This window comes from Python bivittatus, unplaced genomic scaffold, assembly GCF_059951505.1.
Source record: "Python bivittatus isolate LINGU-HERP-01145 unplaced genomic scaffold, Pbiv_v1 ctg000210_np1212, whole genome shotgun sequence".
NCBI classification, from domain to species: domain Eukaryota; kingdom Metazoa; phylum Chordata; class Lepidosauria; order Squamata; family Pythonidae; genus Python; species Python bivittatus.
This window is the reverse complement of record NW_028277053.1, coordinates 5534361-5559952: the sequence shown is the minus strand read 5'-3', so window position 1 is coordinate 5559952 and position 25592 is coordinate 5534361. Positions and strand designations below refer to the sequence as shown.

The 25592-nt window shown below is 47.4% G+C and overlaps 3 protein-coding genes across 8 annotated transcripts in view; 1 reads left to right on the top strand and 2 right to left on the bottom strand.

The window, feature by feature from the left end:
* Positions 1-7497, bottom strand: part of SPG11 (SPG11 vesicle trafficking associated, spatacsin) — a 62327-nt gene extending 54830 nt beyond the window's left edge. For 4 of the 5 annotated variants that reach the window (XR_015795882.1, XM_088139262.1, XM_088139264.1 and 1 more), the window contains exons 1-3: positions 7289-7497; positions 6740-6924; positions 2056-2283 (exon numbers count right to left, since the gene is read on the bottom strand). Coding sequence is in view for 4 of the 5 variants with exons in the window: in XM_088139262.1 (XP_087995388.1) it covers positions 2056-2283; positions 6740-6924; positions 7289-7482 (607 nt within the window). In the remaining variant the exon portion in view is untranslated. Of the gene's footprint in view, positions 1-2055; positions 2284-2394; positions 2452-6739; positions 6925-7288 lie in introns of those variants that run through there. The other variant, XM_088139265.1, reaches the window with a different exon arrangement.
* A 51-nt stretch (positions 7498-7548) lies between these two features.
* CIAO2A (cytosolic iron-sulfur assembly component 2A) lies at positions 7549-12035 on the top strand. The gene is made up of 5 exons (XM_088139277.1): positions 7549-7778; positions 7897-8061; positions 9236-9285; positions 10202-10247; positions 11581-12035. The coding sequence occupies exons 1-5, from the start codon at positions 7649-7651 to the stop codon at positions 11676-11678; spliced, it is 489 nt and encodes a 162-aa protein (XP_087995403.1). The 5' UTR covers positions 7549-7648; the 3' UTR covers positions 11679-12035.
* Positions 12036-14402: 2367 nt separating this feature from the next.
* ADAMTS7 (ADAM metallopeptidase with thrombospondin type 1 motif 7) overlaps positions 14403-25592 on the bottom strand; it is a 69653-nt gene continuing 58463 nt past the window's right edge. For both annotated transcript variants that reach the window (XM_088139267.1, XM_088139268.1), the window contains 3 exons: positions 23059-23205; positions 22786-22945; positions 14403-16221 (listed from right to left, as the gene is read on the bottom strand). In XM_088139267.1, coding sequence (XP_087995393.1) covers positions 16058-16221; positions 22786-22945; positions 23059-23205 — 471 coding nt within the window. In that variant the 3' untranslated portion in view covers positions 14403-16057. The remainder of the gene's footprint in view (positions 16222-22785; positions 22946-23058; positions 23206-25592) is intronic.

Sequence of the window (25592 nt, the reverse complement as noted above, 5' to 3'; positions counted from 1 at the left end):
CAGTATGGTTTACTGGCAGAATATTGGATTAACAGGTTAAGACCCAAATGCTGACATGGAATTAGTTGAAGAAGGAAAGCATTACTTGCAGTAAATAACAGGATTTAATATTACTGCTAAAAAAGTTACATACCTAAGAATTTTTTTGACAAAGAAATAATAAAGACCTGTTAAACTGAAAATAAGATATTAAATGATTGGCAGAGACAAGTAACAAACCTCAACAGACTGATAATTAAATTTAAAATATTGCAGAATTAGAAAGAACAATGTGGCCTTGCCAGGGGTGGGGGGTGATCTTTCTTTTGTGGCTTATTTTCCCCCTCTAAAATGCTTATTTAAAAACAAAAATCCAAATTTTGGGCTGCTGAAACACAAGTTGAAATATCAGCCACAACCACACAAGATTCGTTTGAGAAAAAAGGGTGAAAAGCATTTGAAGAAAAGAATGCCTTCCCAACTGTTAAGTAAGTTTATTATGTTTTGGGGTTATGTGGCTGACAGTGGAACGAGGAATCTGTGCAGATGGAAAGAAGAGTGGATGCAGCTAATATCAGCGTACTGTAGAACACCCTACGGTCAGGGGAAAAACTGAAGGTGAAAAGCGGATGGATACCTCAACAAGACAACAATCCAAACATATCTCCAAATCAACCATGAAGTTCTTACAGGAAATAAATATGAAGGCTTGATAGTCCCGAGTTGAATATTATTGAAAATCTGTCGGGAGATCTCAATCATGCTATGCATGCCAGGAAACCTAAGAATCTTTTTGAATTCTGCAAGGGTGGAAACAAACTTCAAAAGCAAGGACTCTTGGATACAGGTTGTGTTTGGAACTGCTATTTTTGCCAAAGGAGATGTTACAAAGGGGTGTTCAAATACAAGCCTGCTTTATTCACTGCTTTCTTATTCTGAAATATAAACAACTGCACATACCAAGTATGCCTTCAAATTTGCAGAAAGATTTCATGTTAACATTGTACCATGGAGAGGCGGTGTCAGCTTCTGTTCACTGAAACACACAGTTTGACTGGGATGTTGAAACTTAAGCACGCAACTAACATTTATTTATTTGTGAAAATATATGAGTGAAATGTGCCTGCTCACAAATCCCCCAACAACTCAACACAATCAAGAAATTAAAAAAAATTAACAAAGCCCTTAAGACCTGGCTCTGTTTCCAGGGCTGGGGTTAGTGTGTTGGTGGAGGCCCTGCTGTGGTGGTGGGTTTGGGGCTGTTTTACTGTTATGGCTGCTTTCTTGTCCGGGCTGCTGTGTTTTGGTGTTTTTAACTGTTTTAATTGTATATGTTGATAGGCTGTAAGCTGCCCAGAGTCTTTTGGAGTAGGCAGCCACAATAAATCTAATAACAAGAAGAAATACTTTTTTCTTAACTTCTTAAATCAAGTCTTTTAAAAGCTCCTGGAATAAAATCTCCTCCCTGCTTTCAATGGAAACATATTACTGTGGTATTTTTTTTTGAGCCAATGAGGAGGTATAAGTAGTGCGCACAGTTTTCCCACTAGAGGCCTGGAAAATGAATCCAAGATATTTAAAGCATTTAACTCTTCACGATTATTGATATGCCACTGGAGAGTCTCAGGAGAAAAAATCATTTTTGTCTTACGGTAATCCACTCCTCTGGCAGTGCTGAACAAGGTCTTGAAGGCCCCTGTGAGGTCAAGGAAGGACTCCAGAAGAGAAGTTGTTGGTCAGACACAAGAGCACTGTGGGTGGGGCAGCCCACAAGCCAAATTTTACATATGACCTAAAGCACAGGTGGGCACCCTAGAAACCTCAAATAATGGGATGTATGCAGTCCCCATTCACCTTTTATGCAAGAGCCCTTGGATCAATGGGGCACTTTTTGCCTTTTTCACAGTATAGGTGGAAATTAATGTGCTAAATCTCTATGAGGTAAAATGCCTCCATTTCCACTCCTAAATTTCAGCACTACCCAACCTGGGACATGACCAAACCTACAGTCCTTGGAAGCCCACCCTCCACCATGCTGGTCCAAACAAGGTTGTCCAGCTTCATCTTAAAGGATACATATCCATCCGGTCTCATCCAACAAGAAGAGGACACCTCTGCAGAAAGTAACATCCACTATCCTTTCCAAGGTTTGTGGTGGCAAATCAAGTCTGAAGCAGCCTTCTATCTCTTCCCCCAGTTCTCCTCCAGGAAAAATGAGATGTGCAATCATAAGGTTGTTGAGCAACAATAAAGCTCTGCCATTTTTAAATGACAGCACTTTCAAGGAGGTAATAGATAGTAAGCCTGCAAAACAGGATATAAGGAACATTTTCATATCCTGTGATGGAGAAATAACATGCACAGAGAAACGCTAATAAAAAAAGCACCATCCCAATTCAACTGCTAACCCAGCACCTGGGGGAATTCCATCTTCTTATAATGATTTTCTCCAGCCCCATGGACCTCTCCACAGCTTCCAAAAATTGGCAATATAGTTTCCTGCAATTTAGAGAGAGAGAGAGCGAGAGAGAGAGAGAGAGAGAGAGTGTGTGTGTGTGTGTGTGTGTGTGTAAAAAAAAAAAATCCCCTCTCACCCCTATGGGTGGTATGTGTCTTCCTCAATCTCAGGTCCTCTACCAGAGGCCTGGGAGTTTGAGGGTTCTGCGCAGGATCTGAGCTGTTCCTAGCACTGACTCTTCTGGACAGAGAGCTCTGAGGTTGTTCCTGGGATCTGCCGGAGCCACTCTCCCAGCTTAGGAGTCACAGCCCCGAGTGCTCCTACCACCACTGGGACCACTTTGGCCTTTACTTTCCACATCCTCTCTAGTTCCTCCTTCAGGCCCTGGTGCTTCTCCAGCTTCTTGTGCTCCTTCTTCCTGATGTTGCTGTCACTTGGCACTGCTACATCTATCACTACCGCCGTCTTCTGGTCTTTGTCTACTACCACGAAGTCTGGTTGATTGGCCAGTACCTGCCTGTCTGTCTGGATCTGGAAGTCCCACAGGATCTTAGCCGTTATTCTCCACGACCTTCCGTGGAATCTCCCATCTGAACTTGGGGGGGTCTAGCCCATACACTCTGCAGATGTTCCTATACACAATGCCAGCTACTTGGTTGGGCCATTCAGTGTATGCTCTTCCTGCCTGCATTTTATACCCTGCTACTATGTGTTAGACTGTCTCTGAGGCCTCTTTGCACAATCTGCACCTTGGTAGTAGTGTGGTAGACCCTGCTTCTATGGAGCTGGTGCTTACTGCCTGTTCTTGTGCTGCTGTGATCAGTGCCTCAGTGCTGTCTTTTAGTCCAGCCCTTTCCAGCCACTGGTAGGATTTCTCAATGTCAGCCACCTCAGCTATCTGTCGATGGTACACCCCATGCAGGGGATTGTCTTGCCATGGTACTTCCTCCACTTGAACTTCCTCCCATATCTGCTGCTGCCTCAGGCATTCTCTCAGCAGATCATCTTTGGGTGCCATCTCACTGATGTACTCCTGGATGCTCCGGGTTTCGTCCAGGACAGTGGCTTTGATGCTCATCAGACCCCGTCCGCCCTCTTTGCGGCTGGTCTACAATCTCTGGGTGTTGGACTTGGGGTGGAAACCTTTGTACATTGTGAGGAGCTTCTGGGTCTTCACATCGGCAGCCTCCATGTCTTCCTTTGGCCAGCTCACTATACCAGCAGGGTATCTGAAGATTGGCAGGACATACGTGTTGATGACGTGGATTTTGTTCTTCCCATTGAGCTGTTTCTTCAGGACCTGTCTCGTCCTTTGGTGGTACTTGGATGTTGCTGCCTTCCTTGCCTCCTCATCATGGTTTCCATGTGACTGTGGGACACCAAGCTGGTCTCTATGTCTGCTATGTGGCCCACTGGTAGTTCCACCCCATCGGTCAACTACCTTCCCTCTCTTTACTACCATCCTGCCACACTCCTCCAGTCCGAATGACATCCCAATGTCCTCACTGTAGATCCGTGTTAAGTGGATCAGTGAGTCAATGTCTCGTTCACTTTTAGCATACAACCTGATGTCATCCGTGTAGAGGAGGTGGCTGATGGTGATTCCACTCTTGAACTTGTACCCGTATCCAGTCCTTGTGATTATTTGCCTGAGGGGGTTTAAGCCTATGCAGAACAGCAGCAGGGACAGTGCATCACCTTGGTATATGCCGCACTTGATGGTCACTTGTGCAAGCTGTCTTGAGTTGACTTCCAGTGTTGTCTTCCACAGTCCCACTGCGTTCTTGAGGAAGGTCCTTAATGTCCTGTTGACTATGTAAGATGCCAGACATTCACAGATCCATGTGTGTGGCACTGAGTTGTACACTTTCCTATAGTCAATCCAGGCTGTGCTCAGATTGGTCTGCCTAGACCTTGAGACTCCAGCAACTGCTCTATCTATGAGCATCTGGAGTTTTGAGCCTCTGGTGGTGTTCCCAATGCCCTTCTGAGCTGTGCTCATGTACTGGCCCATATGGTCTTGTAGCTTGGCAGCTAGGATACCTGATAGGACTTTCCATGTTGTGGGGAGGCAGGTTATTGGCCAGTAGGTGGATGGTGCTGTTCCCTTGTGAGGGTCTTTCATGATCAGCACTGTGTTAGCCAGTCTGTGTGGTCCTTGTGTTAGCCAGTCTGTGTGGGAGCCTGCTGCTAACAGCTGGTTCATCTGTACTGCTAGGCGTTCATGCACTGCTGTTAGTTTCTTTAGCCAGTAGGTGTGGATCATGTCCGGGCCAGGCGCTGTCCAGCTTTTCATGTTCTTGACCCGCTGTTGGATGTCTGCTACTGTGATGGTGACTGGTTCCTGTTCTGGGAGATTGCTGTGGGCCACTTTCAGGTCCGGCAGCCACTTTGCACTGGTGTTATGTGTCTTCTCTTTCTCCCATATGTTCTTCCAGTGCTGTTCAGTTTCCGCTGCTGGTGGCTCAGCTGTTACTGTGCGGTCTGCAGTTGGGAGTACACCTTGGATGGTTCTTTGGAGAACAGGACATTTATCTTCTTAGCCTCTGCTTCTCTAGTGTGTCTCCTTAGCCTGGCAGCCAGCGCTGTGAGCCTTTGTGTAGCAGTCTCCAGGGCTTCAGATGGAGTCAGGCCCATATATTTATTTAATATATGAGCCTGTGTGTGTGTCTGTGTGTGTTGTTAGGATTTTCTCATGGGAAGAAATGCACCTCGCTATTTCCAAACATTGTTTAGACTACATAAACAGGCCATTTGCAGTTATTTTTGTTAGTGTGCACGTATACTGCTATTTACTGCCACCTATTGGCGTCTGTATGCTACTTACTCAAGGGGTGGTGCATAGTGTCATTAAAGTGTGAGGATTACATGTCTCACTGCTCAGTAGGATTTAGCCATCATGTAATCAGTTTTATAGGTTATGTAGTAGTAACTAATAACCAAGTAGTGTACCTCTTCTCCAAGAGTTTTTGGCTAGAGACTTTGTTAAACTTGTGTAGTGAATAAGCCTTGGATGCCACATATATGAGAATAAGTGATTTTTTCTATGTTTTGCATGAAACTTGTATTTTATGTAGTTTTTATTTTTCCTCAATAAACAACCAGATATTTTATACTTTCTGGCTGGATTTCTTTGGAGAACAAGATAAGGACATTGTATCCTTTAAATCTCTCTAATGCTGGTGTATATTTTTGGCATGAACTGTGATTATAGCTGCACTCTGCATAACATGTGTATCTGTGTGTGTTTGTGTGTGTGTGTATGTATCCATCCCTACAGTTGTTATTGTTTATGCTTTACCATGGACACTTGTTTACTGTTACACTATTGAACGTTTTATATGTTACTATGTAATCCACCATGAGTGTCCAACTCAGCACAGAAATTTAAGTAAATAAATTTTATAAGTTATATGTGAATTTATTTAACACTGACAATTACCAGATTCTCACAGCAGTTTACAGTAAAAACAAAACCAGGCTTAGCCAGAAATATTCAAAACAATTAAAAGGCTTTTCAGAAAGATGTGTTTTTACAACTTGTTTTAAAGAGTACAAGCTTCCCAATTTAACAGGAAGACCATCCCAGTAAACAGAGACAACTAGAGGAAATTCTTGAACCCAAGATGAGCCCATGGGATCTGTAAATAAACTTGCCCAAATGATGTTAAGGGGGGGGGCAGAATTACAGAAAAGAAAGCATTTTCTCACATAAACCTAATACAAGCTGGGTAGAGCTTTAAAGGAAATAACCAGCTTTTTATTTCACCAGGATATAAACTGCTAACCACATTGCAGGACACACTGCAATAGAGTTGGTCTGGTGGTTGCCAATGCATGCACCCCTCTTTGCACTGTTTGCAGGTAATTTTCTTCCAAGAAAAGGCTCAGCTAGCGTATCAGCCAATGCAAATAAAACATACTCCCGGGCAAAGAGAAGTTTGCACAGCACCTATACACCTAAGCAGGAATACCTGTCCTTAAGCGGCATCACCTGGAAACTACCTGAGACATGCAACCGCTGCAAAGCGGAGCTTCTTATTCCCAGATCTCTCTGGTGATGGTTGACGGCGCTGAAAGCCACGGAGAGGCAAAGAAGAACCAACGTTCCCTCATTTGATAAGCCAATCTCAGCTCTGTGGCCAGTTTGAGATGGGTCAAAATAACAGGTCTAAAAAAGAAAAAAACCCTACTGCCCCCCAAGACGGAACCCCGAAGCAGCGCCCCTGGCCCTGCCCCTCGGCCCCCCAAAGGCTGGGTAGGCTCCCGTGGCCCCCCATGCCTGCCCAGGAGAAGACTCACCGGCACCTTTGGCGGCAACCAGCCCGCTCAGCCGGTCTTCGGGGCAGCTCCGCACGAGGGTCGCGTCCCGTTTTCCAAGCTCTAGGATAACTTCGTACAGGAAAAGCTCCCGGGTCTTGGAGACGGCGAGCAGCTGCAGGCGGTCCGCCGCCGGGTCCTCCACCGCGCTGCTCTCCCACACGAAGCTACGAACAGCGACATTCGCCGCGGTCAGGCCTCCCCGGCGCTCTCTGGACTTCCAGGCGCAAGAGACGGCCTGGCCAGAGCAGCGAGGCCCGCCTCCCTCCGGCAGCGATAGGGCAGGGGCAGGGGCAGGGGCAGGGGCACGCAGCACCCTCTTCCGGGCGTCCTACTCCGATCTGCAGAGCCGAGATTTCCTGGTGGTCTCCCATCCAAGTGCTAACCGGCTCCGCCCGGTCCGGCGTGGCAGGCCAGCCAAGGTCAACGGGCGCCTGCCGGACGCCCTACTCCTGGGCAGCCCTCCGCCCAGCCGGACTCCCGGGCGCCGCTCGTGCCCCGCCGCCGCCCACTCCCGCGGGCCCCACTTACTCTTCCCAGGCGCCCGGCAGCGAGACGTCGGGGAGCCGCGTCGAGGGCAGCCCCGACAGGCGCAGCTCGGCCGCCCCGGCCACGGCCAGCGCTCCCCGCCCGCGGCTGAGCTTGGCGCGCAGAGGCCCGGCCGGAGGGCCCGGCGGCGGCGGCGGCGGCGGCGGCAGCACCAGCACCCGCAGCGGCGCGGCCATGTTTCCCACGAGGCCCCGCCCAGCGCTGCGCCCCCGCACTTCCGGCCCCGTGCCCCACCGCGCAGCCGCCGCCCCGCCCCGGAAGCGCGCGCCGCCCGACGTCGCTGGCGCATGGAGGCGCCGCGCCCGCCGCCGGCCGCCCTGTCGAGGAGGCCGCGGGTCGGCGATGCTGGCGCTGGGGCTGCTGTGGCGGGCGCTCGTTAGCGCGGGCGATGCCGACACGGCGCCCCGGCGAGAGGGCCAGAGCGGGCGCGCCGCCATGGAGCCAGAGCAGGAGCGGGCGCTGGAGGTCTACGGTGGGTGGCCGCGGCGGGGCGGGCTGGGCTGGGCTGGGCTGGGCCGGGCCGGGGCGGACTGGCTGGGGCCGCGCTCGGGCGCCGCGCTCAGGCCGCTCGCCTGCCTTTGCCCCACCAGATCTCATCCGCACGATCCGGGATCCCGAGAAGCCCAACACGCTGGAGGAGCTGGAGGTGGTGAGCGAGAGCTGCGTGGAGGTGGCCGAGACCGGGCCGGGCGAGTGCCTGGTCACCATCCGCTTCACGCCCACCGTGCCGCACTGCTCGCTGGCCACGCTCATCGGTAGGGCTCGCGGCTCCGGGCGGGCCGGAAGGGTCGCCCCGGCTTCGGCTGGACCGCGGCGGGCCTCCGGGCGCCGAAGCGCGTCTTTCTCGTCCTCCGCGACCTTAAGTGGGGGCTCTGTCGACCCAGGGACGGGGAGAGCAATTGGCCGCGGCCGGGCCGCTCTGCCTCCACAAAAACCGTTAGGAAACCCAGAGGCGACGCCCGGCAGCTCTTCCGCGGGGAAGGCCGTCGGCCGCGGCCGTTCTGTGTCCTCGGGATCCCCGGCACGGGGCCGCCTCTGGGCGCGCCTTTCAGCTCTGGCCTGCTCAACGAATGGCGGTAGCCGAGACAAATCCTGGCTTAATCACATAGGCAGGCTTGCACGTAGGACTCGGCCAATATGTTCATTGCGGGCTGCTGAACAAAGTTAGCCTGGCAGTTAATTACCAAAGCTAGCTTTGGTAATCATAGCTTGTTTCATTTTTTTCCTCCAAATTTGCAGAAGTTTACTAGAATTCTGGACTCAGACGTGACAAGTGGTAGTTAAAGCAAGTAGGGCTTCATAAACCCACATTAAACCATGGCTTATTGTCAAACTATAAGCCATGTTCTTTGGGGGTGCATTTGGATATTTTTGGGGGAACAAACAAATCATGGTATTGGCTATGGTATTGTCCTTGAAGCCACACTCTCATTTTTTATCTATGGGGAGACTTCTTGCCTCAGGGTTCCCTAATTTTTAACAATAGGCAGCTTGCAAGCATCAAATATCAGAGCTTTTGTGCTTGCTCTGGGGCACCTCCTTGTGCACTCAGCAGAACAGATTTCTGGGGAAATGTTTATCCGCCATATTTATACCGCTGCAGCTGTAAGACCCTCGCTGGAAGTAGCGACGGTGACCTCATAAGAGGCTATTGTCTAAGTGAAAAACATTACAATGTGTTGAAAACAGCTGCTGTTCCATGTTATTTGCCACCATTGAGAACAAATGGACTTCGTAGAAATGCTCATCTTTTTTTAAGGAAGGCAACCAGGTTCTCCCCAGATGTTTGCCAAGCCAAGGTACCAAAAGCTGAACAAGTGTTTTCGCTGCCTGACTCAGTCAGTTACTGTTCTGGTAAAAAGATAATTGAGAGGTAAGAATGAGTCTGTGTTTGAAAAGGAAACTGAAATATTTTTCATGAAAATTTAGGGCTGTGTTTGAGGATCAAACTTCAGAGATGTTTACCTTTCAAGCACAAGGTATGTCGTTTGAGTTTTTCTCTACACTGAACGGTGAGATTGGTTCTCTTGGAAGACCATTGTTGATTGCGCTACCTGGGCTATAAGAAGAGCCAGATTGTAAGAGACAGCTTGAGTGTCCTCAGTCCTACAGGAGAGATTTTGTTTTACAGAAGGGAGGAATAGAGAGGTGGTTCTAGTCGACCGTCACTAATATGCATGCTATATGGTAGCGATTCCCCAAGTGCGGCCCAGGATTGCCAGGCAGTCAGACTCAGCCTCCCCAGGTCTCCATGCTTGCGAATAATCGGCCAGCGAGAGCTTGCTGGCTGCTTCAGCCCCACCTCCCCCTGCACACCCACAGTCAGCTGATTCACTAGAACAGGTCAGCCGCTGCCAACCAGTTTGTGGCAATATGCAAGCGATAATACACACATCATCATGAGTGAATGACAGTAATGAAGACATCTCAGAAGCAGGCATTAATTTTCAGTTGGCTTGTTGAACTGTGGCTTCACACAAACAACTCTAAGAGAGCGCAAACAGGAAACAAATATCAAAAAATGGGATTTCACTGGGCTGGAGACCCCCGAGCCCCTTAGGATTCAAATTCTTCACCAACAAGTTGTCCTGTGAAGAGTAGTTATGGCATGGAGGTACATAAAGCAATTCAAGGAGTAAATAAATATTTAAAATTTGCATTAATTACTTTTGGGTTCAAATTTAGTTTAAAAGGGCCTTTAAAAATGGAAGGAATGACCTTACACATTTTCAGAAATGTAACCGTTTCATACACATGAAACAACTCTGCTTTTAAAGCAGGAATGTTGGGGACAGGGCATTGATTTAACATGGTTCTGCACTGAGGGACACCAGCGCGGAGGTTCATTGTGAGGCAGTGGGTGTTTCTAAGCTGGTGTTTCTCTGTCTCATCTAGCTGGAAGTCTACGTATCGGAGGGGGCACACTCGACTGAGGAGGACAGTAAGTATGCCTGTGGATTGTGCTTAGAGTGAAGCATTTTTCATGGAAAGAAGCAGTTTGAAAACTAATCTTACTCTCCTGATAATACAGTTAAGAGTGTGCATATGGAAGGAAGACAATATTTAGAGATCTCTTTTACTTCCTTGTACTTTCAAATCTGTCCAAAGAAGGATGTATTTATGTATTTGTTAGATTTATATTCTGCCTTTCAGTCAGAAGCTCAAGGCAATGCATAGCACCACTTCCTCCATTTTTTCCCCACAACGGTGACCCTCAAAGATAGGGTGGACTGAGTGAGAGTGCCATGCTGGGGGCGGGGGGCAGCTAGAACCTGGGCCTCCCTGGTTCCAGTCTAACGTTTTAACTGCTACACCAGATATTGCCTGCAGTTCATTATTAAAAGAGGATTACATTGTTGGGGGGTTAGGCCTGCATTGCTGAGAACCTCCTACAAGTCATGCACTCCAGGTTGTCCTTGGAAGAAAGTGTATGTATGTGTGTATTTATTTTATTAATCAAATTTATACACCACTCATCTCACTGTGTAAGTGACTCTAGGTGGCTTACAAGTAAAAAAGTAATAAAAAACGATAAAAATCTTACGGGAATATACAAAAGCTAAAAGATGGAGAGAGCATCCTCAGACTACCAGCCACCCCCAGTGTTGGGAGCCCCCATTGGATCCCCAAGCTAGTTGGCAGAGCCAGGTCTTAACGCTCTTCCGGAAGGCCAGAAGGGTGGGGGCCAATCTCACCTCAGGGGGCAAGATGTTCCACCGGGCGGGGGCAATGGCAGAAAAGGCTGTCCTCCTAGACCCCGCCAGCCGAAATTCTCTAGCTGACGGGGTTTCCTGTTTAATGTGGTGGGGGAGTGGGGCGGATAGGATGAGAACTCTTGACTTTGAATCGATGTGTATGAGGGAATCCCACTGCAATGCATTTGCTTCAGTTTTCATACTGAAAATTAAAATATCCTTTTTAATCTCATTGTTGCATTATGCCACAGCATGGTGATTAGTAAATATATTTGCTACTGTAATTTTCATTTAGAGGAAGGTTGATGGATAATACATTCTGAGAAAAATAAAAACAGCAGTTGTAGACCCATTAAGAAAGGTATGAACAGAACTCCATGGAGAAAATCTGTCTACTGTATGTGGTCGCTAATAGTCAACACCAACTTGATGGCACATAATCAGTCAGTGGAAAGAACTGGGCAGTCCCTCTTGATCGCTCCCTGTTAATATTAATAGGATGTGGGTTGCAGTCCCAAATGATAAATTTATCTGGTTTCCCGTCAAAAGCTGCTTGATCATTTTTCCATTGTGTTGCAGTCAACAAACAAATCAACGATAAAGAGAGAGTCGCAGCAGCAATGGAGAATCCCAGTTTGCGGGAGATTGTGGACCAGTGTCTGCTAGAGCCTGACTGACGTGGAATACATCTGGTACCTTTGTATTAACTTCTTTATAAAATTACCTTGAATTTAATACTAAAAAATTCTTTGTACCTCTTACATGTTTTTAAAGAACCATTTTGAAAACACCCAATTTATTGCAAACGAGTGAGCAGACCTGATCAATCTCAGATGAACTGTAAAGAATAAAAAGTTAATATTCTCTTAATGTTGATCTTTCTAAACATGAATCATTTTTATTGCCAGCTGATGAATGTGTGGTGTAATTTTTAAAATCTGATTTTTAGTTGATTTTCCCACTTCTCCGTAGTGGGGTATATTTGAATATCTACTGTGTAAAAGGTGAATAAAATACAGAATTGTTGAAACAATTGTTTTTTGATGATATTACATTTCCCCTGGAGATTGAGAGCAAAAAAAGGTTTGCCAAAATAGATGAGGAATAAACTTGAAGCCATTACTTCCACAAGTGCAAGGCACCTAAAATGATACTTTGACAATCCTGTTGGCACCTGACAATAAAATGGTGGAAGAGACATAGAACGGAAGGCTCTGGAGGGTCTTTCTGGGTCTCAGAGAATTTGGTGCGATATCCCACTACACCATCTCCAGCCTCCCTTTTGAAAGCTGCCAGGGAGGGGATCCACTTCTGCTCCAACAGCTGAAACGGTCGGGAATCACCATTCTTTTAATTTCACTCCTTGTTCTGCCCCCAATTTCTGCCCCTTCTTGGACATGTTGATGGTCTTTCTGGCAAGCTCAAGCAGCTCAGGCCTTTGAACCGCTCCTCGTAGATGGGACACCTCTGGAATCGGGGGGCTTCCCGGCCCACAGCCATGCCGTCCTGCTGGGACTGAGTTTCAGCTTGGGCCTCCCTGGCCAACTGGCATCCGGGCTCTGGGCCAAAGCCTCAACCACACTGATGGCCTGCTTGGCCTGAGGCCGTGACGCAAAGATGAGTGTCCTAGAATGCTGAAAACCATTATCTTAAAGGAGGAAATGAGTTGTGCTAATAGAAATACCACGTCGAAATGAAACGGAATGATACAGAGGCATAGCAATAATTCCTTAAAGTAATGGTTGTTGGAATGTAAAAGACGCCCAATCCAGAAAATATATCTTCATATCTATGCTTACTCTTAGAAGGCAAGATACCAAAGACGCTTGCGTTGGAAGGGCCACTGAGGCCTTCAGGTCCAACACCTCATCCAGGCAGGAATCCCTATCAAAGGCATTTTTGCCTTGAAATGTTAGTTGAATCAAATAGACCAAAAAAAAAAAAATTAACTTTTTTTTTATTTTTTTTAGTTAATCCAGGAGCATGGGAGACTGAAAATCTCTCCCGCTCTGTTGGTTGAGAAGATTATGTCACCATTCAGTTCCTCTATTTTTCTGAGTTTCATAGCTCTGCAGTTAAAAATGTTGTCTGGCCCTTAAAGGAAGCAAATTAAAGTCAGATGAGGTGAACGTGGGGATTCCTTGAACTGTTCTAACAGATTATGTTTTCTCATCATTTTTCCTTCAAAATTACAACATTTATAATTTTCAGATCAAAAGTTCCGTTGTTGGATAACGTGGCTCTCACCATACAGATCTTAGAGACAGATGGATTTGAAGGAGATGATTGCAAGGGTGTTTCTGCACCTGACTGTAGGATAGCAATGGTGCTCTTGAACTCCTGCCATCAGCAACACAAATGAAGCTTTCCCAAATAATAATAGTACTAGATGTAATTTGTCGTAGAAGAGATGTTCTCCAGGAGTTTCCTTCTGGCAATGCAATATACCCTAATTTTTGATAAATTAGGGTATATTGGCTGAATGCATTTCTGGACTCCATTGTTCAGACAAGTGAAACTGCTGTGATTCCCATAAACACAACAAAATCCTTAAACCGAAGATGCACAACTTTTTCTAAACTGACTTTTTTTGGTGCAATTTCAAATTAAATATGGCTAACATGACCACTGTTCAGTTGTGTATCAAACAATTTTCTAATTCTGTAACATTACAAAGTAACATTTGGTGACAACTTTTGTAGGTCTTTAGAGTCTCAGATTATTCATTCCTCCTTTAAAGCACAATGTTTTGGTGATCCCCTCAAAAATTTAATCCCGCAGTTGAAATGGGCCATTTAGGCCATTGAGTCCAGCCTCTGCTCGGGGCAGGAATCCAAGTTAGAGAATCCCCAACAGATGGCAGAAGGGGGAACAGACAGGAGGATCACACAAAAGTGGGATGCGCAGAGGGAGATACCGGGGGGGGGGGGGCGGGTCCGCTCAGATAAGGTACATTAGAGACCTTAAGCCATTCCCTGTTTCTATTCCACCCGCCGCCTTAGCTCAAGAAACAACACCCAGGCTTTGAGGCATCGCAGGCCCTGGCTGATGCTACTGAGTGCCAGGCCATTTGCAAGTGAGTGGGAGGGCAAACCTGGCATGTGTTACCTCGACTTGGAGAGGCCATGGGGCGAGGCTTTCCAGTGTGCTCAAGCCCAGAAAAACAGACTGAGAATCAGATGATCTGCATGGTTAAAATCCCATTCACAAAAATGCAGAGTGGGATCCTTGAGAAACAAAAACCAGCACAAATTTTGAGCAAGTCCCGATCGCTCTCCTCCCCTTTCAAAAGCCATCTGGGGACAGGTGTCGTTGAACCATACTGGCTGAGCACAGGCACGATACACTTTTGTACTCGGTGGATTGTAGCTATGCTAAGCAAGCACACCAGAGAGACTAAGAAGAGATGGGTACAATTTTAAAGATTCAACAGAAAAACAAAAATACATCAAGATTAGATGTAACTTCGCTATTGCAGTTTAACACACTTGAGAGTTATAGCCATTCAAAATTTAAATAGGTATTACAATACTCTTCTTCAAATCAGTTTTCATTCTTTCTGATATGTTGATAGGGAAATTCCGTGTTAGAATAAGAATGACATTCTATATTCAGAAGTAGACAAATTGATCCTAAATGAAACTGGCCAAGATGGCAGAACTGCTGAGAGCCATTTCGGTCTTGTAGTTAAGGCCCTGGACTTCGGGTGGGGAGACTGAGTTCTAGATCCGTCTGAGGCACAAAAGCCAGCAAGATGACTTTAGGCCAGTCCCTTCCTCAGCCCCAGACGGGGAAGTCAGGAAACACCCCGGAAGAAGGCAAGGGCAAATCGCTTCTACAGTGTGGCCATGACAACTGCACCGGCCAGTCCATACAGTCACCAGGAGCTGAGACTGACTCAAAGACACCACCACCACAACCGCCTCCCAAAACAGACAAAGTAAGCAAAGCCGTGCTACCCTCCTTTAAAACAGAGTTGTTCTTTCTGTTGTCTAAAGATTACACAAAGTTCAGATGTGCAACCAGTGCAGACTTCTAAAGGAACTTTTACACCATTTCTCCAATTTAAAGGTTCAAGTTAGAAATCAAACACACAATTCTGAGTCAGATGTATTTTTGCCAGTGTAGCTATCAGTATAAATTACAAATGCAGGAAATGTAGATTTGATATCAAGCGTCCTTGGCTCACCAAGGAAAAGGAATAATGCTTTGGGGAGACCTGGATATTTTCAGTGTAACGGTCCTGGCTGTGCAATGAAAGGAGGCACAACAGTTGCATAGTCAGACTAGCTTCCATCCAGTCCCTCACCTGGGCAACCTTCAGGAAGGCTGGCCTTGGTGGCACTAGACTAGGACAGGCATCCTTTTGGCCTACAAGTCTCAGCTGGCACCAGATGGCAGGTCAGGTCAGGTCAGGATGGCACAGGACTGCCAGCCCCGCTGGAGGAGCTGCCAAACCCCCCCCCCACAGCTGGGCAACCTAGAAGCACCTGCCTCAAGAGCAGCAGCAGCGGGGGGGGGGGAGCGGGCGTGCGAGGTGCATCTCTGTGCAGTTGGCACCAGGGATATTTAACTTCACTGCCTGAAGCTCCTCACATCTACCGTAAGAAAAATCATCATAGTTGTAACACAACCAAATGATCGAATCACGTTCTGTGGAATGCTACATGCGCATTTGCATAAAATATAAAAATAATTGGTTTTATTCTTTAAAAAAGAATAATTCATTAAGAGTTTTGTGCTGGCCTGCCAACACTGAGTGGCACCTGAATGTGGCCAACTGTAGCACCAGAGATACTTCTGAGATGGCTTCCAAGCTGCTTGCCTGAGGCCAGGTTGCTTTTGCCCCACCAGTTCCCCTCATGCGCTGTGGCCACAAGGCTTCTTGGCGGGTTGCCTGGAGCACAGGCCAGTCACAGGCCTGAGTGCCGCACCAGGGCAGGAACATCGGTTTGTTTCCAAGCACCAGATGAGCCCTGCTGATGGAGGAGCCGGCTGGCCAAAGCGGGCCTTCTCCAGCTGCTAGCCCGCCAGAGGCTCCTGGGCACGGAGGCGTTCACTTCCGGGAGGAACGCTCATCACCACGATCCCGATGGCCCGGGCCATGTGGGCGGCAGGTCTGGCAGCACTGGACGCTGACTGCGGGGAGGTGGCACCTTCCCAGCCACAGCAGGGTCTGGCAGAAGCCAAAGGACAGGCGGTCGCGCTCACAGATGAAGCCTAGGAGAGAGAGAGAAGGCGGCAGGACCCTCTGTAATGGAGCGCCAGTCAGTCTCTCCACATTTCCACCTCTGCCCCTCGGAGAGCAAACTGGGCAGGGCTTGGATGCTGCCTCACACTGCACTCATGCGGGGGGGGGGGGTTGCACAACCTGGTTGACTGGGGAGAGTTAGTTTGGGTACACCTACCTCTCTCCTAACTGGGTTAAGAGGTTCGCCCAACCTTCTGCCCCATCATTAATCCCATTAAGCATGTTGTGTGGACCACCCAATGTGCATTTTTCTTCAAAACAGCAACAGCAGCAACTCAGGGATGACGGTCTTGGTCCATAGTGCCAATGGCAGTTTCCCATCTAGTATAATTTGAGTACTGTGTATTTAGGCTCTAGTACACTTTGGGTACTATGGATTTCCATTGCCACTGTGACATCTAAGGCTGTGTACCTATTGATGTGCTGTTGGGGAGAGGGCTACCTTTGCTCCCTGACGGTCTTGGTTCTATCCTGATCCCTTTCCCTCTGCAACTCTTAGTCAACATCCTGAACGTTACGCGTCACGCAGTTCGGCCCTCTGTTGCATTTCTTCACTCCCCCCCCGCCCACATTTAATTCTGCCCCCTCCCCATTGTTCTCTGCAGCCCAAGAGATGTGTCAAACACAGTACAGGGCTTTCCTGATGCAAGCATTTTCCCATTGCCGGCGCCACTGTGGGAAATACAGATGGCTGTAAGATCTTCCCCAGCAGGGGAGCAGGGTCAGCAGTGCAGACCTGATCTAATCTTTGGGGGGCGGGGGTCAAGTTGCTGCTGGGAACACAAGCCCAAACTTCCAGGCCCAAGCCCTTCAGGCTGATAGCTGAGGCCAAGATGGATAGAATAACATCACTTCTTCCACTGTGAGAGGCAGTTGCGTATTTAAAAGCACATGTCACCATTGTCCTGGCCCCATCATTTCTGGATCCTGCCTGGATGCCATTCAAAGGCCTGGTGTGGTCCCTGGCTTCCAAAAATGGCCACACCCCTTACAGCCTGGAAATGAACCCTAAGCCTTTTCCACATGGAGGGACCACGTGGCAGAGGGAGAGGACTCCCTTCCTCTGGAACAGACAGGGCAGAGCCCCTGTGCCAAGTCACTGGCTTGCTCCTTCAGCAGAAGGACAGAGCAGCCAACATTGGCCAGCTGGGTGACCTGGAGGAAAGTCAGCCTCACCTTCTGATTGGGAAGCTGGACTGCAGCCCTCCTCCTGCTCTTCTGTTGTTTTATTTATTTTATTTTATTTTATTTATTTATCATATTTATATAGCCACCCATCTCACACAAAGTGACTCTGGGTGGCGTACAACAATTAAAAAGAATAAATACATAAAAACAATTACAAATAAAAAACTATAAAAGCATACAAAATGGGGTGGGGGGATAAAATGAATAAGGGAGCCATCGCGAAACCTCCCCGGTCCCCTGGGAGCCCCAGGCCTGCTTGCACAGCCAGGTCTTGAGGGACTTGCGGGATGTCGAGAGGGATGGAGCTAATCTCACCTCTGGGGGGAGAAGGTTCCACAAGCCGGCCCCACGGCGGAGAAGGCCTGCCTCCTGGGGCCCGCCAAATGCCTTCTCTGCCAGACCTGAGGGACGGGCAGATGTAATCGGGGACAGGCGGTCCCTCAGGCAACCCGGCCCCATGCCATGAAGGGCTTCAAAGGCCAAAACCAGCACCTTGAACTGGACCCGGAAGCAAACTGGCAACCACTGCAGCTCGCGGAGCAGAGGTGTAACGTCTACCGCCCTAGGGGCACACATAACTGCCCGCGCTGCTGCATTGTGCACCAGCTGAAGCTTCTGGATACTCTTCAAGGGCAGCCCCATGTAGAGCGCATTACAGAAATCCAACCGGGAGGTGACTAGGGCATGAGTGACAGTGAGTAGCTCCCTCTGATCTAGGAATGGGCACAACTGGCGCACCACGCGAAGCTGTGCAAAGGCCCTCCTAGCCACGACTGCCACCTGCTCTTCGAGCAGGAGTCGTGAGTCCAGGAGGATCCCTAGATTGCGCACAGGGTCTGTCTGGGGCAGTGCGACCCCATCCAGCACCAAAGATGCTTTCTTGGTAGCTCAGGGTTAGAGCTCTCTGCATTTTTCAACTGCCTGCGAGAAGAAAGGGCCTGTGAGTCCTTTCAGAGTGTGTCTGAATTGCCCTGGCCCTTCTTTATGGGACCCAGGGGCAGTGGAGAGAAGACCATGGTTCCCCCCCCCCAAGTCCAACAGAAAGCGTTGCAGTGAAAAGATATGCAGATCGTTAATTGGCAAGAGACTGTTTCCACCACCAGTTTTAAGCCATTACCCCAGGCAACAAAAGCAGGTAAAACCTCACTGGTGAGGTTCCTGAACCACTTCCATGGCAAGAGGAATTACCACTGAGAAGTCCTAACAATGTCAGACAGCAGCTCTGTGGGTGCAGCAGAGACACCCAGGGTTAGTTGGAGTCAGGTGGCATCCAAACTGAATTAATTAATTAAATTAATAAGAACGAGAGTCTACTGTATTTTCAAAAGGGGGGTGATAAGAAGGAAACAGAGGAGTCAAATCATATGAGGAATACTTGGATAAGCATATCCAGCTAGGATGATGGGGAAGCATGTTATCAGAAGGTTTGCGGTACAGAAACTGGGATACATTTCTTCTTTACTGCTCCAAAAGACAGGACAAGAACCAGGGAAAGAAGTTAAGTCACATCCAGGTCCATGGTACTTACAATCTTATCCCACAATGTCCATCATGAAGCCCTTTGTCAGCCTCCTTTGAACCAATCAAAGAGGTCTTATTGTCCTAACTCTGGGTTCACTGAGAAGTGTGAGGCTTGTCTCTACTTCCTACCGAATGAAAACAAGCTCAGGAGACCTTGCAATGTCTGCCCAGGACTTCCATGGTTTGAAGAAGCATCACTTCTTCGCTTTAGACATCTCTAGAGCTGCAGAAGCCCGAAATGTTGCAATCAAGCTGGCCAATCCAGACAGGAGGTAAATCAACTGTGGAGCCCGCCGGCCGGCCGCCCCCCCCCCCCCAGCAGTCTGCCCCAAAAGGATCTTTGCCACAGGAAATGAGACCCAGCGATGGGTCTTTGAGCATTAGGCAGTGCTTGAGCTGGGAAGTTTATTTTTCTCATTGAAAAGTGGCATCTAAAATGTCAGTTTTTTCCTAATCCACTGAGATTAGAAATCCCCCCCAGGGCAAAGGTTAGGCTCTTAAGCTTTGGCAGGCCAACTCTGTCAAAGGCGAAATGTTTCCTTCTGTTTTACAAAACCCACATCAGGATGTTTTCTTTTTCTAAACTATTCAAGTAAATGCTTGTTGTGTGAGCGCTAGCTACTTAGCATGAATCATAAAAGTGGCCTGTAGGTCAGCTTTAAAGCAGGGAAGGGGTTATGTTTTTTAAACAAGCCGGCCAGCGGTCTAGCCTGAATTCAGCAGAAACACGTAAACTGGAAGTTGGAGACTCAGAAAGGAAGAGCCATTTATTTTCTCTACAACATCCAATGGCCAATGAAAATAAACTTTAATCCATCCATCTTTGTTTAGCCTAATCCTGACCCCCAGCTTCACAGGAGGTTTCTGGCATAATTTCTCAAAATACTTAAAAAAAAAAAAAAAAAAGAGCCTGTAAGAAATTAATTCAGTCATTATTATTGGCTGCCAGATTTGTTACTCTAAAAGACAGGAAACCCAAAGGATACCTTTCTCTGGGTCAGTGGGATCTGAATGTGTGGGGTGCTGAGTGGGCCAAAAAATTATCACAACAAAGAGCTTTGAAAAAACTCCAGTGAGGGACAAATACAGTCAAACTGGCCACCCTTCATTAGCTACCTTAATTATATATATATTTTAAACAGATTATAATTATCTGTACCGTTTTGATATAACTACAGGTAGGTCTCAATTAGTGTGGTTAATTAATTCCGTGAAATGGTCACATTATTCAAATTAGCACTATTCGAAGTGCTATTTCTATGTAAATAGGGTAATTGGTTCCAGTTTGACGGAAACAAACAATGAAAAATGTTAAACATAAATGTTTATATGTATATTAATGAAATATTAACAGCAAAGAATAAAAAGAATATAATTTAAACTCATGGTTAACCAAGTCACAGAGTAGTTATAGAAAGCAAAATAAAGACAAGGAAACAAAATCATACCACGGATTCAGGCATTCCAACCTCTCATCCTATTGTAGTGCTGCTGTGACCATGTTCACGTCATTCAATTACATCTAACGTTTGCTCTAATGTAATAACAAGCCTCTTCTTTTTTAAACTTTTACTGTCTTCCTCTGATGGAATCTTCCTTTTCTCCATTTTGCACATACAAAGATTAGCAGTGTCTAGAACTCCAACGGTAACTGCACATGCGCTAGCCTCAAATGCATGTGCGCTCGCTTCGCATTGATTTTTAGGCTGCATTAAACATGACCTGGCACTAATTTACAATTTGCACTAATTCGAATATCGCAATATTTTAACTCTCGCTAATCATGACCTGTCTGCACTGAATGCAGATGCTACATCTTCGCATGTCTCAAGCCCCATTTTAATTCACATTAATTTTAAAATTTGCTCTTGGTCTTATCTTGCCTTTTATTTTTAATGGTGTTACTAGCACTGCTGCTGCTGCTATAATTACTACTACTACTAATAATGTTCTTGTTTTTGTGCAATAAATAAGGGGGGCAGATAGCCACCAGCCACCACCAGTTGCATTGCCTTGCATTATCTTGATATCTTTATGAGTCCAACCCAAGGTGTTCAAAGGGTGGACTTTCAATTTCCCCACGGGCAATACGGTAAATGAAGCAAAAAGGGTGCTGGGGAGGAGGCAATATCCAAGTCCCAGGACCCACGTTTAACTCCAGATAGTCCTCACTTAACGTCCATTTGTTCAGCGCTGAAAAAATGGACTTACGACTGGTCCTCGAACTTATTCGATTATTCAGAGTTGTTCAAGAAGTCAGGACAAGAAACAACAGATTTAAAGCAGATGCTGGTGAATATCGTGGTAAACCACTCCTAATGGCAAGAGCTGTTCAACAATGGAACAGACTTTCCTTCTCCAGGAGGCGTTTACAGAGTGGCTGCACTGCTGCTTGCAGGGATGCTGTGGGAGTGGACTCCTGCCCTGGGCAGGGGTTGGACATGATGGGCCCCAAGGTTCCTCCCAACCCTCACATTCTACAATCGCATAATTCAAATAAAATGAACAACCAGGTAGATTATTTTGATCATGCCTTGGCATCCCCGAGAGCTGCCTTTACAAACCTGAAGAAAGCTAGAAGTCTCTAGAGAAACCATGACTGAAAGAAGCAAGCTGGTGGGAGCCTATTCCGAGTGTCAGCCTTCCCCGAATGGAGGCCCTCCAGAACATGTAGAACTGCAACTCCCAGAATTCTTAGTCAAGATGGCTGTGCTATCCAGGGAATTTGTACCCTTGAAGAATCATACAGTTACTGAGTTGGAAGGGTTGACTCACACATCCAATGCAGGAATTCAAGGTAAAGCCTCCCCAGCAGATGGCTGTCTGGCCACCATTTGAGCGCATCCAGTGAAGGGAAACCCTCACCTCTCCAGGTCATGGGTTCCACAGTTCAACTCCCCAAAGGGACTACAGATGAGTTAAATCAGAAAAACGACGTGGTGGTAAGGAAAGGGTTAGTCTCTTGCCCACATCTTGATCTAACCAACCTTTTCAACCAATGTGGAAAATCCGATGACAAGCAAATGCAGCCAGGTCCTTGGCCGAACCCTCAGCCCCTTCTCCTCCCCTAAATCTCCAGACGCAGCGAGCCTCAGGGCGAGGTCTCGAAGCCTCGCTTCCCGCTCGCGCTCTGCCCACCAAACACTCTGCCCGGGCCACTGTTTACAACACTCCTGGTGCAGATAAAACTTCGGAATGCCGCAAGAGGAAGAGCCCTGCCTCGCGTTTCTTTTCTGAACCAGCAGGACACGCTGAGACCCAGGAAGGGGAAGAGGCCACGTTACTGGCAGTGCCCGCAAGAACAGAAGAGCCTGCGATCAGGGCCAACCTGTGACATCCACCTGCTTGGGCATTTCTCTCGGATCCGAGGGCTTAGAGAAGCCAGATGCTGTAGAGATGGTCCAAATGTGGGTGAACGAGCCACCAGTGTTTCTGCAGACAACCCCAAACCAGAGTCTCTTGCTGGCCACCAGTCCAGGGACCAGAGTTAGCCATCGGCCACCAAGCCATTTGCCTTGTGGTTTAGGGAGGACATCTTTCAAAATCTGCCCAAGCAGAGGGCTTTGCCATAGCCAAACCTTTGCCAGCAAGTTTCACTGATGCCAGTCTGGAAGCTGCCCAGATGCCATAAAAAGACCTGCATATGGAGCAACTGCACACACAGCTCATGTTGGCACCCTCCTCACTCCCAAGCCACCGCGTGCCTCATGGGCATGGCCAGACCCAATTGGAGAATGGTCCAACTAGCCAAACGCCAAGCACTGCCCTAATGAGAGGCTCCAGGCGATTCAGCCAAGAACACGCCACCCTAGATGCCCACTTACTTGCTTCACTGGCAGGACAGTCCTGGGAATTGCATTTCTGGGTGTTCTCCGGCCACTGTTCGTGCTCACATAAGCTGCTGTCTTCTTCTGCCTCCCCGGTTTTTGTGTTCAAGCACTTCACTTGCCTCCTCTGGATGCCCTCGCCACACGTGGCCGTGCACTGCAGGAAACAAAAGTGTGCTTTGACCACCGGCCCTGCCCTGCTTTCCTCCGAGGGCAACGGAAGGCTTCATTTGACTAGGAACTGAGTGACCACCTCACAGGTGGGTTTACCTGCCCCCAAGATCCCACTGTCCACTTGGTGCACGGCTGGGTGTTGCAAGCTCTGGTATTGTTTGGCCGGAGGGCTGGGTCACACCTCCCCAATCCGGGGCACGTCACCAGGCGCTCTTGCTCACCTCCTCCGCACAGCTCAGAGCACTGGAAAGGAGGAAAGAGGCATTCAGCGGTGCGGATCTAACTCAGAAGCAGCCGGGGTGGCTGGCCCCCTCGGCGCTTGCTTCCTGCCAAGCCACCACAGGAGTCCCAGGCCATGTGCCGATCCTCCACCATGGAGCAACTGCAGCCAGGCCCCCCAAGAGCAGGCAAGCCATGCGTTGTGGCTTCCATGTCAACTGAGGATATTCTGGCACTGCGGGAACCGGTTCTTGGGGAGCCCTTGAATCTCCTTCTTGGACCTGCTGCGCTCCAAGCCAGAAACACAACAGGGTGTCCACAACCTGCTGGTTATGTTTTTCAGTCAGAAACAGCAACCCAGTTTCCAGGCTGTCTCTAGTGCTGCTAGTGCCTTCCCCCAGAGGATTTCTTTGGCCATTAGAGCAAAACTGCCCACGAGCTAAGCTGGGAATTTACTCCATTTTCTAACATTCAAGGCGCCTTATAAGCACGACATCGTTAATACAAAAGGCCCTTATATGAGCCAATATGACATGACATTTTCCTCCTCCAAATGCACAGAACATAAAAAAAAGAGTCCAGGATGGTGGCATTCGGCCAGGAGGCAGTTACAGAGAACTCCTGAGCGTCTGTTTGGCCATCCCTGGTATGTGCACGTGGCTGTGTACAGCTAAGAGGAGAATCCCCCACACTCTTTCAAACAGCCGTCACTATGGTGGTGGAAAGGCGTGGCTGTTTCTTCGCCTGCATCGGCCAAGAGACCTTCTCCTCTACCTTCAGTGGTGTTCACCTGGGCAGGTGTTCCCGCTGCCTCTCCTGAGGATTTATGACGTCCAAGCCCCTGAGATGCCAGGGCATGAGACTGCTACCTTCCACAGAAAGATGGGTCCTCTGCTCAGGTCTACGCCCCCTCCAACCACTTCTCCAGGTGCCCGATGCTATCAAGGGGGACAGTCCTGCTGGCTGCCATCTCAGCTCTGGGCTCTCGGAGGTAGGGCAGCTTTTCCAGAATGCCCGGCAGCTGTCAGAGTCAGTCGGAAGGTCAGCCATTTACGACCCAGAGCATTTAAGAGCCAAGGATTAGCCAGCCCTCACTGGTCTTGGGTGACTATTTTCGCAGAGCCAGGGCGCTGACCCTCACTGGCCACGCCTAACATTGAAGTGGCGAAGACAGCAGTGCCAGGAGTTAAAGAAGGGACTGGCAAACGCACACACTGCTGCCTCTGGGCTAACAGGCCTGGAGAGCCCAGCCAGGACCTCATTTTTCTGCTGATATGGACAAGTTTAACCCGGAACACAGAAGCAGCAGCTAAAGTTTCATGAAGAGCAATCCGTACAGAACGTTTCACGCAATGAAAGGCAACCCTGGCTTTACGTAACTGTTATTAGGAAGGACTAATATTGTTCACCGGATATTGCTACCGGAGCCCAACTAACACAAAAGTTATATTGCACTCTGCTGCCTGATCAATAGACTCAAGAGAATTAGATATGTGGGATTCGAGGAAATGAGCGAAGACTGCTAGGAAAATAACCGCAGTGGGCAGCGTGTGTGTGTGCTTGAAGCAAATTAAGAAATAAAGAATTCAGGATGGAACAGTAGCAAGAATAAAAAAATTCAAAGTTTTAATATAAAAACAGTATACCATATAAAACTGTTCATAGATCACATGCTTATTTTTCTTTAACTATAGTTCAATTTTGAATTGAAGTAAATAAATTTCATAGAATAGAAGATAATTTGGATAAATTTCAAACTTTGAAAGTTTCAAAGATAATTTTGATAAATCTATTATGCGAATTAACAACACTAAGGAATCAAAGAATAGATGATACAAATTATTCTTACATATCATTTACATTATTTTTTAAAATGTCAAGTATTCTTAATTCTGTTGCTTACCATTTGGTTTTGTATAGTTCAAAAAACTTTTTCTTTATTTATGTATGATAAAAAAAGAATGAAGATTATCCAATCTATACAGTATAAACAAAACCATGAAGGGGTTTAAGTAAACAAAATTTCAAACATTATTTTGATGACTTGCACCTAAGAAAATAAAACTGTATATCTATGTTAACAACAAGAGAAATGTAAATAAAAATGAATTATGTAAAACAAAACAAAAACTGAATCTGCAAACAAACCAGGGAAATGGCTGGCTATAAATTACAAAAGAAAAGAGAAAAAAAGAAAACATGATACTGAAATTACAAGATGGAAATACTATGACAACAGACAATGTAAGTATACGAAAAACATTCCATCAATTTTATTAAAAACTATATAAAGGAGAAGAAATTCCCTCAGCGAAAGTTGATGAATATTTAAAGAAACGGAATTTACCAAACATTACAGATACACAGAGACAAATAATGAACGGACCTATAACAATAAGGGAAATTTGTGA